General features: G+C 36.3%; 1 protein-coding gene across 1 annotated transcript in view; it reads left to right on the top strand.

The window, feature by feature from the left end:
• LOC132547193 (serine/threonine-protein kinase tousled-like 2) overlaps positions 1-12,496 on the top strand; it is a 45,601-nt gene that overhangs the window by 1,304 nt on the left and 31,801 nt on the right. Inside the window, exons 2-4 of the mRNA XM_060210955.1 lie at positions 3,428-3,522; positions 5,680-5,754; positions 7,994-8,087. Coding sequence (XP_060066938.1) covers positions 3,428-3,522; positions 5,680-5,754; positions 7,994-8,087 — 264 coding nt within the window. The remainder of the gene's footprint in view (positions 1-3,427; positions 3,523-5,679; positions 5,755-7,993; positions 8,088-12,496) is intronic.

The following is a 12,496-nucleotide window of genomic DNA, read 5'->3' as shown; positions in this document are numbered from 1 at the left end:
AAACCAAATGTTTGCAAGTCCGATCAAGCTAATTCTGTTCCATGTGTGCACTATTTAATAGTGTAAGATATTCTAGCTCCATAATAACACAATTCTGTCACTGTCATATAAGTTCTTACCTTTATTGTGGATATGAGTGAGTAAATCGGCAATAATCTATTCAATAAAGTTACTTTAGGTTGGGTTCTGTATCTCAGTCAGTAGAACGTTTACCTATGTAAGATGTGGTAGCTCAGTCAGTAGAACGTTTACCTATGTAAGATGTGGTAGCTCAGTCAGTAGAACATTTACCTATGTAAGATGTGGTAGCTCAGTAGAACGTTTACCTATGTAAGGTGTGGTAGCTCAGTCAGTAGAACATTTACCTATGTAAGATGTGGTAGCTCAGTCAGTAGAACATTTACCTATGTAAGATGTGGTAGCTCAGTCAGTAGAACATTTACCTATGTAAGGTGTGGTAGCTCAGTAGAACGTTTACCTATGTAAGGTGTGGTAGCTCAGTCAGTAGAATGTTTAACCGTTGTAAGGTCTGGTAGCTCAGTCAGTAGAACGTTTACCTATGTAAGGTGTGGTAGCTCAGTCAGTAGAACGTTTACCTATGTAAGGTGTGGTAGCTCAGTCAGTAGAATGTTTACCTATGTAAGGTGTGGTAGCTCAGTCAGTAGAACGTTAACCTATGTAAGGTGTGGTAGCTCAGTAGAACGTTTAACCATTGTAAGGTGTGGTAGCTCAGTCAGTAGAACGTTTACCTATGTAAGGTCTGGTAGCTCAGTCAGTAGAACGTTTAACCGTTGTAAGGTCTGGTAGCTCAGTCAGTAGAATGTTTACCTATGTAAGGTCTGGTAGCTCAGTCAGTAGAACGTTTACCAATGTAAGGTGTAGTAGCTCAGTTAGTAGAACGTTTAACCGTTGTAAGGTCTGGTAGCTCAGTCAGTAGAACGTTTACTTATGTAAGGTGTGGTAGCTCAGTCAGTAGAACGTTTACCTATGTAAGGTGTGGTAGCTCAGTCAGTAGAACCTTTACCTATGTAAGGTGTGATAGCTCAGTCAGTAGAACGTTTACCTATGTAAGGTGTGGTAGCTCAGTCAGTAGAACATTTACCTATGTAAGGTGTGATAGCTCAGTCAGTAGAACATTTACCTATGTAAGGTGTGATAGCTCAGTCAGTAGAACATTTACCTATGTAAGGTGTGATAGCTCAGTCAGTAGAACATTTACCTATGTAAGGTGTGATAGCTCAGTCAGTAGAACATTTACCTATGTAAGGTGTGATAGCTCAGTCCGTAGAACATTTACCTATGTAAGGTGTGATAGCTCAGTCAGTAGAACATTTACCTATGTAAGGTGTGATAGCTCAGTCAGTAGAACATTTACCTATGTAAGGTGTGGTAGCTCAGTCAGTAGAACATTTACCTATGTTAGATGTTGAAGCTTAGTTTGTAGAACATTTACCTAAGCAAACTCAGGTGACAATCCAAGTGTGTGGTTCCATGCTCCATAACGTTGATGGATTGTGTTTCTCATGAAGCTGAGAAACAAGGCTGGTCTATGTTGTCATGGAGTAAGTTCATTGGCAAGACATTTTACTCTTAGTTATTCTGGATGACATGTGACAGGTCTTTTATGTTGTTCATTGAGAAACCCCTTTACAAACAGCCTTGGCTGTTGCTTGTTCATAGGGTGGTAAACCATAAAGCAAACGTTGAGGTCCAGGATATTTGTTGTCACTAAATTCAAAGCTGGAAATCAGTGATATGTATTTATTTAATTGAAAAAATAAGACTTTGAAAAGGTCATATTATATGTGAGTCAAGATGTTTACTTTTTCGTGGTGAAGCACATACACAAAAGTTTTACCAAAACATAAAGAGAAAAAAAGTAAAGGGAAAATTTGTTTTCCTCAAAGGCTGATTTTTGATAAGTTCCTAATTATCACAATATGACAAACTTATTATTAGCTACTGTTTACATATATCCCATTATACATAAGAAATTAGAATGTTTCATAGCAAAAATTAGACGTCTGTTTTATGATAAGTACACCGAAGTTGATTTTTCATTCTTACAAACAGATGTGTTGGGGGCCAAATCGAAGTATTCTTATATAATTCTTGGACATGGCCTGTACTTGGGAGTCATGTATTCATATTGTATGTAACAAACTTAGCTTGGTTTGTTGGCAATGTGTCAATTTCTGGTATAAATCAATAAGACATGCAACAGTCGATGGTGGTGAATTTCATTTGAGTTATGGAAAAATGGTAGACCTTTGATCAGATTCAATTGAATGGTTTTATTTATGTCTGGATGTTTGGAGGATAATGTCTTTGGGGATAGAAAGAATGATCACATAGAACTAACATTGGTTTGTACATCAGCATGCTTTGGAACAAAAAGAATGACATGTCTGCATATTTCTTATCTGCTGCCATTTATCATATTTTTGAAATGTAAATTTGGAAAAGAAAAGAAAAAAGTGAATTTCATTTCTCGCGATTGGTTAATTGATATATAAAACTTTTTATAAGAATCTATTTAAAGAAGTTTATTTTTAAAAGTTCCAAAGAAGAATTTAAATATCTTTCATTTGAAATTAAATTAGTTTTCAAACAAAAGACTGATCTACTTAAAAGTGTAAGTCAAAGATTGAATATTTGGTTTTGTAGAACTCTTTTACTTTTTCATCGAGATACAGAAATGAAAGATGCAGTTAAATTATTGATTAATACGTTAGGTGGCAGTGCAGTTTATTTGTTGGGAGACCGGAAGTGTGGGTGGATTGATTGCTCATAGTATTCCTGTTCTGGTCAGCTGACACATAGTTTCACACGTATAGCCAATCAGTATTGTATTGCAATGAAATGGCTCTCTTATTGCTGTCTTCATTATGGTCACTATGTGATCAATCTAACACCCTTTTCCACAGCTATTTTTCAAACTCCAAATGATACTCATTCATGTAATTGGGGGTATAACATTAAAGATAATTTCTTGACTTCACAGTTCAGGGCTTTATTTCACTGGTTAAGTTTCACATTTTTCACTCGTTTTGGGTAGTAAATTGGTGAATTGAGATGACAATTAATAGAATATTGCAGATTTTGGGAAATTGGCTTAAGTATGAAATAATTTGATTGGGAATGGGACCCATTATTGGCCCCTAGAAGCCTTAAAATAAGAATGTATTTTCATATTGTTTGCCTAAAGGTTGATGTATTAATTGTATCTATTGAGTCATGTATTGAATGAAAGTAAAATGATCAAACATGACTGGAAGTTGCTTTCGGCTGTGGACATAGTTTATTCTAGACAACATTACTTTGAGAATGCTACCAGCAATCTCTGTCATTGTCTGTTGACAATTTTATAACTGCTTTACTGAATTATGGAAACATCAATTGCAGTTGTCTGATTTTGTTTTTTCAGCTGCAGCTGTCAACAATAGCATGGACAATGTAAACCTACAGAGTCTGGACCCAAGAAAGCAAGAATTGTTGGAAGCCAGGTTCTATGGAAGTAGGGTAAGGAACGTTGATTGTTGGAAAGCAGGGTTCTCTGGTAAGAATCCCTGATTGTTGGTACTAAGATCTGCCAGAGCGGTTTTCTGGTAGACCCCAGTAAGCAGGATTCTAGAGTAAATATCCTTGATTGTTGGTAAGTGAGGTTCTAGGGTAAGACTCCCTGATTGTTGGTAAGGAAGGTTCTAGGGTAAGAGTCTGTGATTGTTGGTAAGTGAGGTTCTAGGGTAAGAATCCCTCATTGTTGGTAAGGAAGGTTCTAGGGTAAGATTCCCTGATTGTTGGCAAGTGAGGTTCTGTGGTAAGATTCCCTGATTGTTGGTAAGTGAGGTTCTAGGGTAAGATTCCCTCATTGTTGGTAAGTGAGGTTCTGTGGTAAGATTCCCTGATTGTTGGTAAGTGAGGGTCTAGGGTAAGATTTCATGATTGTTGGTAAGTGAGGTTCTAGGGTAAGATTCCCTGATTGTTGGTAAGGAAGGTTCTAGGGTAAGAATCTGTGATTGTTGGTAAGTGAGGTTCTAGGGTAAGATTCCCTCATTGTTGGTAAGGAAGGTTCTAGGGTAAGATTCCCTGATTGTTGGCAAGTGAGGTTCTGTGGTAAGATTCCCTGATTGTTGGTAAGTGAGGTTCTAGGGTAAGATTCCCTCATTGTTGGTAAGTGAGGTTCTAGGGTAAGATTCCCTAATTGTTGGTAAGGAAGGTTCTAGGGTAAGATTCCCTGATTGTTGGTAAGTGATGTTCTATGGTAAGATTCCCTGATTATTGGTAAGTGAGGTTCTAGGGTAAGATTCCCTGATTGTTGGTAAGTGAGGTTCTATGGTAAGATTCCCTGATTATTGGTAAGTGAGGTTCTAGGGTAAGATTCCCTGATTGTGGGTAAGTGAGGTTCCGTGGTAAGATTCCCTGATTATTGGTAAGTGAGGTTCTAGGGTAAGATTCCCTGATTATTGGTAAGTGAGGTTCTAGGGTAAGAATCCCTCATTGTTGGTAAGTGAGGTTCTAGGGTAAGATTCCCTGATTGTTGATAAGTGAGGTTCTGTGGTAAGAATCTGTGATTGTTGGTAAGTGAGGTTCTGTGGTAAGATTCCCTGATTGTTGGTAAGTGAGGTTTTAGGGTAAGAATCTGTGATTGTTGGTAAGTGATGTTCTAGGGTAAGAATCCTCCATTGTTGGTAAGTGATGTTCTAAGGAAAGATTCCCAGATTGTTTGTAAAAAGGATTCTATGGTAAGGATTCCTGACATTTGGCAAATAGGGTTCTGGAGTAGGAATCTCTGATTATTGGTAAGTGATGTTTTCAGGATAGCTATAACAATTTGATTACCAAAAGATTCGGAGCTGTATAACCTGAATGAAAGTGGTCATATAGATTAGAGCTAGCTGTCCCTAGCAGTTTGGATCTGGCTGTGAATTTAATCATGGAACTTGGATTGCAGATATGAACTTCATTGCTTCACTTTCAGATAGATTTACTAAACAAAATACAATAAGACAAATAATTCAGACTTTAAGTGATAAAGATAGCAGCTGTAATTTTCTGGAGCATGATGCTTAGTGTATGGATGAATGTGGAATTATCTTATCATTTAACCTTTTCTGATGTGATGATTGTTTGTAATTTTTTATAAAAGATCATCAGTACCATAACATTGCGTTTTAGCAAAAAACAAAATTTATGCAATGCATAATAATAATGCAAATTACCTATGATATACATTAATGAGTCGATACAAAAAGAGAGATGGTTGAGATTGTCACAGAGAACATTTCTATGAATATTTAACACGCAGTCAGTCATGTCATTGATTAACTATGTCGGAAAGCTTTTCTGATTTTAATGGATAATTGGTGATGGATTTTGAAAGATTTCCCATCACTAAATTGATGCTTATGTGATATTCCTATGTTATTGTTAGAAATAAAGCTTAACTTGTCAGTAAGTTAGAATGGCCCTAAAATTTTGGCACTTCGCATCTTTGAAGCTCCATTAGTTCTTACAGACAAAGCGATTTGATCAATAGGGAGATTTCAAAGGCGTTGTCTACATTCTTGGAATCTATTTTTGTACGGCACTAGACAAAGTGTATAAGGATTGAAATTACATTTTGTCTATACTTAAAAATTTAGATGCCAGTTATTTAATTATTATATTTTGTTTCAGTTTCAGCCTCTGAACATTGCACCACAGCAGGACAACAGCAACCTTAGCGCTGGCTCAGCAGAGAGGGATGACGAGGTAAGATCCTGACAGCTCCAGGGACACAACTACCTTATAAGTTGTACCTGCAAAAAGATGATCACAAGAGTCACTCCAACGAAACTTATTGATCACCAATATAACACCTGCATGTCGTTGAAACCCCATACACAACATAAATATGATTATAACAGTGTGTTTGGAATAGCCTTAAAAATTGTCTTCACAGTTTCTCGTATAATTGGAGATCAATAACTGATCTACTGAAGTACCCACTAGAATGAGTAAAACGTTACAATGTATTTCAAAATGTTGAGCTTTTTTCTTAAACATTGTTTTAAGGCATTTGATGATATCATTGAATTAGTTTGTAAAATTGAATATGAATCATTCAGGTTTGCTCAAAATCTCTCAATCTTGTTGTCAAACCATTATAAATCGTAGAAAAAAATTCATGATTTATTGAGATCATTGAGGTGAAATGACACATCAGTTCAGTATTTGTTCTAAAATGGTACAGTGATATCTAAAAGTAAATGCACAATTTTGATAATAAGTGGAAGCCCAGATAACTCTATCAGTAGAACATTTGGTATTGCGATCACTGGTCAAGATCAGAGTTGCGTGGTTCGGACCATGCCTGGGTTTCTTAGAAAGCTGGGATCAGGGGACTGTCCTTTGCTGTCGTGGTTATGTCATTTGACAAGGTACTTTACCCCTTCTGCTGTTGATAGCATGCTGCGAGATAGGTGGTTAGTGGAGTAAGCCTCCTGTTACTGCAGGAAAACCTTGTCATAAAATTACCCTTAGCTGTTCAAAGAGTGAAAAACCAAACAGACAATCAAAAAGCCCAAAGCCAGCTTCCTGAAATAAAATGTACATGATGAAAAAGAGGTGGAAATAAAACCATCTGCATCACTCGTCTTACGACTTTTATATGGCAGTATTATATTTATTCGCTGTTATATATAAATATGGAAAAAACAATGTAACTTTGCAGTATATATTTGGCTACTGTTGCATCTTTGACATAATCATAGTCAAGGTTTTTGCTGCAAAATTCATTACAACATCTATAAATGACACTACTCTTGAGTCTTGACACGGAGATAATGTATTTAAATTATGCAAAAAACCCTGAAAAACTTGAGAAATCCAGTGAGACTTGTCAGAACAACTGAAGATTAGGGACATTTATAGTGATGGGAATCTGTTCCCGTTTGGTAATCGATAAATGACTACACAACAGTAATGCATTAGTTAGATTGTGTCAAGAATTAATTGCAAAATTGTTGAATTATCTGTTGACAATATTTTACTGATTACCCTGCATAGAAAATTTGTGAATTTTTGAAATCAGCGTTTATTAGAAGTCTTGAATCTGTTACTTTATCAAAGTTGGTAAAAACCTCTTATTGAATATCAAGATTAAAATCATGTCAAGACTGCTATTTTTAAATTATCTGACAATTGGCAAACTTTGGAGTAACCATTCTTGATATCTCTGAGTCATTCCTGAACTCTTGCAATAAATTGTCTTTGCAATTAATTTGTTTCATTTTCATAATAAGTTTGGAATTATTTTCAATTATCTGCCGGTCACTAATTATGTATAAGCTTTTATAATTCAGTACGTATAGTGATGGTAAAAGTATGGAAATTTGCAATTAATTTGTTTCATTTTCATAATAAGTTTGGAATTATTTTCAATTATCTGCCGGTCACTAATTATGTATAAGCTTTTATGATTCAGTACGTATAGTGATGGTAAAAGTATGGAAAATGTACACTTCATTGAAAGAATTTCACTCTTTAGAACCAGAATCAAGATTCTGTCTTCCTAATATTTCTGTAAAAAAAAGTATTCCTCACTCGTATGGTGAAACAATGGTCAATGTGATGACAACCATTAGATGTAGCTCTATTTATATGAAAGGAGATTTACTTATAACTTATCCTGAAATTCATTATGGCTGCCAGCTGCCATTTTGTCACACTTGACTTTCACCGTATGACAAGGTCTGATTTCAAGATTGGATTTGAAAAGGGTCACTGTCATCTGAAGGTCAACCAAATGGTATTCCCTTGGTTCTCTTAATTCCTTTCTCATTAAGACCCCTTTGTGCTTCCTTCTAGCCGACAAAAATGGTTGATTCTGTTTAAAATTTTTGTGAAATAAAGTGATTTTTAATATATGATAATTTTTCAAATGGTTTAACTGTGATATAAATATGAGTTTAAAATTGAAGTAAGGTTTTGAATTTGATTTACTTTTCAGCTTTCTGGAGTGGTCCACACACCAGAGAAGCATGCTCGGACTCCATCAGAGAGGAAGAGGAAGCGAAAGGCCACCAGTGAAGGCACTGAAAGCAGTAAGTCACCAGAGCTCTAGTGAGGCCCTATTAGTCAACTACATGGTTCATCACAATGGCTACAAAGTCCCAGGGGCTGTTCGGATTACTCCTAGTTCAATATACCTAACCCATGCAGATTTAGGCATAAATGCTATGTCTCCTTTTTGGTATCTATTGGAAAGATTAAAATTGAACAAATCGGTGGCACACTTTCGATGGTGTTAACCATTGGATGGAGATTCGGTAAATTCAAATTTGGATAGCCTTTGTTACAGGTTTTTATCTGACAATAAGCACATATCTGATAGTAATCTGTTGTTTTTCTATAGAATTACAAAGAGATGATGCATTTCATAGTCTTTGTCACATTACCTCGCCCCATGAGAGAGGTTTCTGTTTTGATTATCCCCAACCCCGCCCATTTTTTCTAGGATCATTACAGGATGAAGATGGTTACAGAATACATAAACCCACTCATGTGTATTAATTGTGCAGTAGGGATGCAAACATGTTTTTTTAGTGTCCTGCTATAAACCTGTCCCCCTTATGTTTCTATGTCTCGTTGGCCTTTGTTTTCCAGATGATAAATTGTGATAGGGTTGACCATTTGTATTGAGATTTGGTGAAATATTTATGGTGGGATTGAGTTAGGGGGAGTTTGTCAGATTAACATCAGTAGTCTTCTGACCAGTATTCAAGGTCTTTTTTCTTGTGTATACAGACAGTGTAACTAGAATGATTAAATTTACCCTTAAAGGTCGGACACAAAGTGGGGTCCTTTCTGACAGTGTTTTAGTTTTCAAGATAATTACGTAATTGAATTAGCAATGACAAACTTGATTATGACTTCATATAGTACTAAGCACAAGGGAGTGCATATGAAGCTTTTGAACGTGTTATTCTCTGTTTTGTGCATCCTTCTGGTCAAGACACTGGTTTTAGAGGGAGGGCGTTCATGTGTTAAATTGAAACATCTGTTCATTACTATCAAAGTCTATATTGCTTCAAAAACTTGTGTTCTGTGCAACTCTAACTGCAAACTTCTTCTAGATATAAACTCTTACCATTGTAACAACTTGAGCTTAAAACTCCATTCTAAGTACAGTTGAAACTCCTAAAAATTCTGTTCCATTCAAATTAAATTTGGATGTGAGTCAAAATTTTGGTTAAGTCAGAGCAGTTTTTTCAGTCCCTATAATTGCTAAGCAAGGGAAAAGTCATTAGTTGTCTCAATAGTAATTTTTGTCAAAACAACAGCAGGTCTGCTGAGGAAATCGGTCATTACATACACAGATTAGAAAGTCACCTGTGCATAACACATGGCTAATTACGGCGTTTTGGTCCAATGTATGCACAACACCTGGTCTCTGGCAATTAATTACCAGTTGAATTATCCAATTAAAGGTAGGCTTCTTAATCAGTGTCACCATCCTGTAGCAGTGGGTTAACTGTATGTTGAAAATGTAGCGCATTTACACAAAACATGAAAATATTGAGCTCGGTTATGTGCATCTTCAGGAACGATTAAAAAAACTGAAACTGTCAAACCAGTACAAATTTTTGACAAAATCTGATCCCCACAATTCCAAGAAAAACTAATTTTGAGCTTGTTTACTAAAGTACTATGATCAGGCACTTTGTCGTATTTAGTGTTTGGACAGTGAAGTGCTGAAAGTATTTTTTTGTTGATAGGCCTAGAGTCTACATCTGTGCATGATTTGTTAAAATTTGTGTAACAATTTACCAACATTCATCTCAAAATGAGGCAAAAATACCCATTCCAAAATAGCGGAGGAAAAACTAGCTATGTCATAATTGTTTTGTGTTGAGTTACAAAAGGATCTGATGACAACATCACTTATTTTTAAAGTGAATGTGGCGTCAGAAACGTAAGATTGTGCCTCAATAAAACGGGTTAATTGCATGAAGTGTTCTTGGGCTGAGTTTAATGATGGCACTGTCTGAGAACAGCTGTGTTCTTCCTCTTTTTCCTTACATTCGGAATCCTGTTTTGAAACAGATCTCACAATATCGTCCTCAGAAATTTCAGCAGTTTAAACTAGATTGTTGTCAACACTGACAAAATCTGCCATTGACACAATCATGTGATTATCCTCGCTTTCATTTCCTACCTTTCGGATCGATTCAATGAGGCACATAAGGGGCACTTCATCATCTTAACCAGGGATATAATAACTTGGTACTTCGCAGTATTCAATCATTTTATTTTACCTGTAGAATTAATGTACTAATCTAATTAATGCTTCAATTATCCTTTCGGGAGTCCCTTTATATCACTACACAGAGGTCAATGTTGCATGAAGAACATAAGATGAGAAAGTGTACAGGTAACTTCATTAGCGATTCTTTACGTGAGTGTTAAAAAAACCGCAGAAATGAAGTAGGAGAGGGGATCAGAATGAGTTTGTCAACAACAAAGATTTGTTGTACGTATGGTTATACTACTAATAATATATAGTGATGCAGGCGGGGAATTGTCTAAAGTTTGTTAAATACAAAAAAATTGTACAAACCGAATTTGTTATTGCTGTGATTGACTGTATCAGTTCTCAGTTCTAGACCAAGGGTCATGTGTGGGTTTCATGCTTGTTTTACTTAAGCTGGTACAGTGCTTTCACAAATAATGTTCTTGCTGGGAAGTATCTTTCAGGTCAGAAGGTTAAGATTCAGTGGTATCATTAATGTTACTATACAGTGTGCTGTAGTTGTGTCAGTTCACCCAAACGCGATAGGTATCATATTGCTATAAATACCTTCTAATTCAATTTTCAATATTTCTTCTAGGTTATTTCAATACGATACATTGCATCAGTTAATAGTCACTCAAAATAGCTGTTAGAGATATCAAATAATGATTGTAATTAACAAAGGCAGATTGATAAGTTGTGAGTCTTGTATTAAAAGACAGGGCTCTCACACCCCATTTTGGGACTGGGGCCCGGGACCCTTAGCATTGGGAAAAATAACGGTGTTTTCTAAGAATTGGGAAAACTAGGGGTCTTAATTGGGAAAAAAAGATACTATTTTGCATTGGGATTATTCGGCCCCAAAGCTGGCAGATCGAGATCCCTGAAAGAGTGAAGCAGGGATGTCCTTTTTTGGCTCTACTAATCTCTGACTATTCAAGGCTGTGTATTCTAAAACTGGTGTCATTTGGTGTTATTATGTTGAAGAGGTAGCACATTAAAGTAAACAAGGCAAGTGATTTTGGAGAATGGACAAAATCATTGAAAGAGCAGTGGTTAATATTTGCATAAGAAAGTCTAGCAGCTAAAGATATCCATACTGATACGGTAGCAACACTAGAGAATGATGTCCCTTCATGTGCTACAGTGGAAAGTTGGGTGGCAGGCAGAGCCTCGGGGATGATGCCCATCCTGGAAGGCCTGTCACTGTTGCAACCCCAGAAAGGGTCAATAAAGTCCATGGTATTGTTATGGTTGACAGGCAAGTTACAGAGAGATATATGGCCGGTACTGATGGGATTTCACAGGAAAGAATACATTCTATTCGTATGGATAATCTTACAATGAGAAAGCTCTCAGCCTGTTGGGTACCAAGACTTCTGACAGTTGATCAGATGCACAAAAAAGGCAAAGACTGTTCCTCAGCTGGAAAGGTTATGACCTCAGTTTTCTGGGATACTGATGATATTCTGATGGCAGATTATCTGCAAAAGAGACAAGCAATCAGTGGCACATATTTTGCATCACTTCTTAGGCAGTTAAGAGAAAAGGTTAAACTCGAGTACTGTGGGAAACTCTGTAAAGGTGTGTTGTTCCACTAGTACAATGGCCCTGTTCAAAGTCTTGTCATTGCCATGGTTGCCATTAAAGATTGTGGCTTTGAATTGATTGAACATCCACCTTATTTGCCAGATTTCGCTCCATCAGACATTCATCTATTTCCAAAATTGGAAAAGGTAATTTCTGATACCTACTTCCGGTCAGATGATGACATACATGCAGTGAAGAGCGTTCTTAATGGTCAAGAAAAGGAGTTCTTTAAAAGTGGCATTGAGGACCTTAAACATCGCTGGCTAAAACGTATCGTTACAGATCAGTACATATTGCTCATCTGCTTCTTCATATTGGAAGGTCCAAGTTTAAGGTCAGTTTTCATTCAAAATAATTTCCTGTGGCACATCTTACCTCAAAATATATGGAAGCATATTCTCTTGTATATATTGCAATTTCAGATGAACTCCTTGAAGTAAGGGCCTATTTTCAAAAAATGTTTCGAATGATTCAGAAAATTCAAAATTGAGCTCAAAAGAATGATCCATTCAAAAAATATTTTCTGAAGTGAAAAAATGCTATCAACAGCTGTTATGAGTTAGTCATATAGTCAGTTTCATGATTTGTGTCTACTCCTGGAATGTCTGTTAGCCCTAACTATTTCTTGGT

Source organism: Ylistrum balloti, unplaced genomic scaffold (genome assembly GCF_031769215.1).
Source record: "Ylistrum balloti isolate Yb309-2 unplaced genomic scaffold, AGI_CSIRO_Ybal_v1 Utg369938, whole genome shotgun sequence".
NCBI classification, from domain to species: Eukaryota; Metazoa; Mollusca; class Bivalvia; order Pectinida; family Pectinidae; genus Ylistrum; species Ylistrum balloti.
This window is presented reverse-complemented; position numbering and strand designations above follow the sequence as displayed.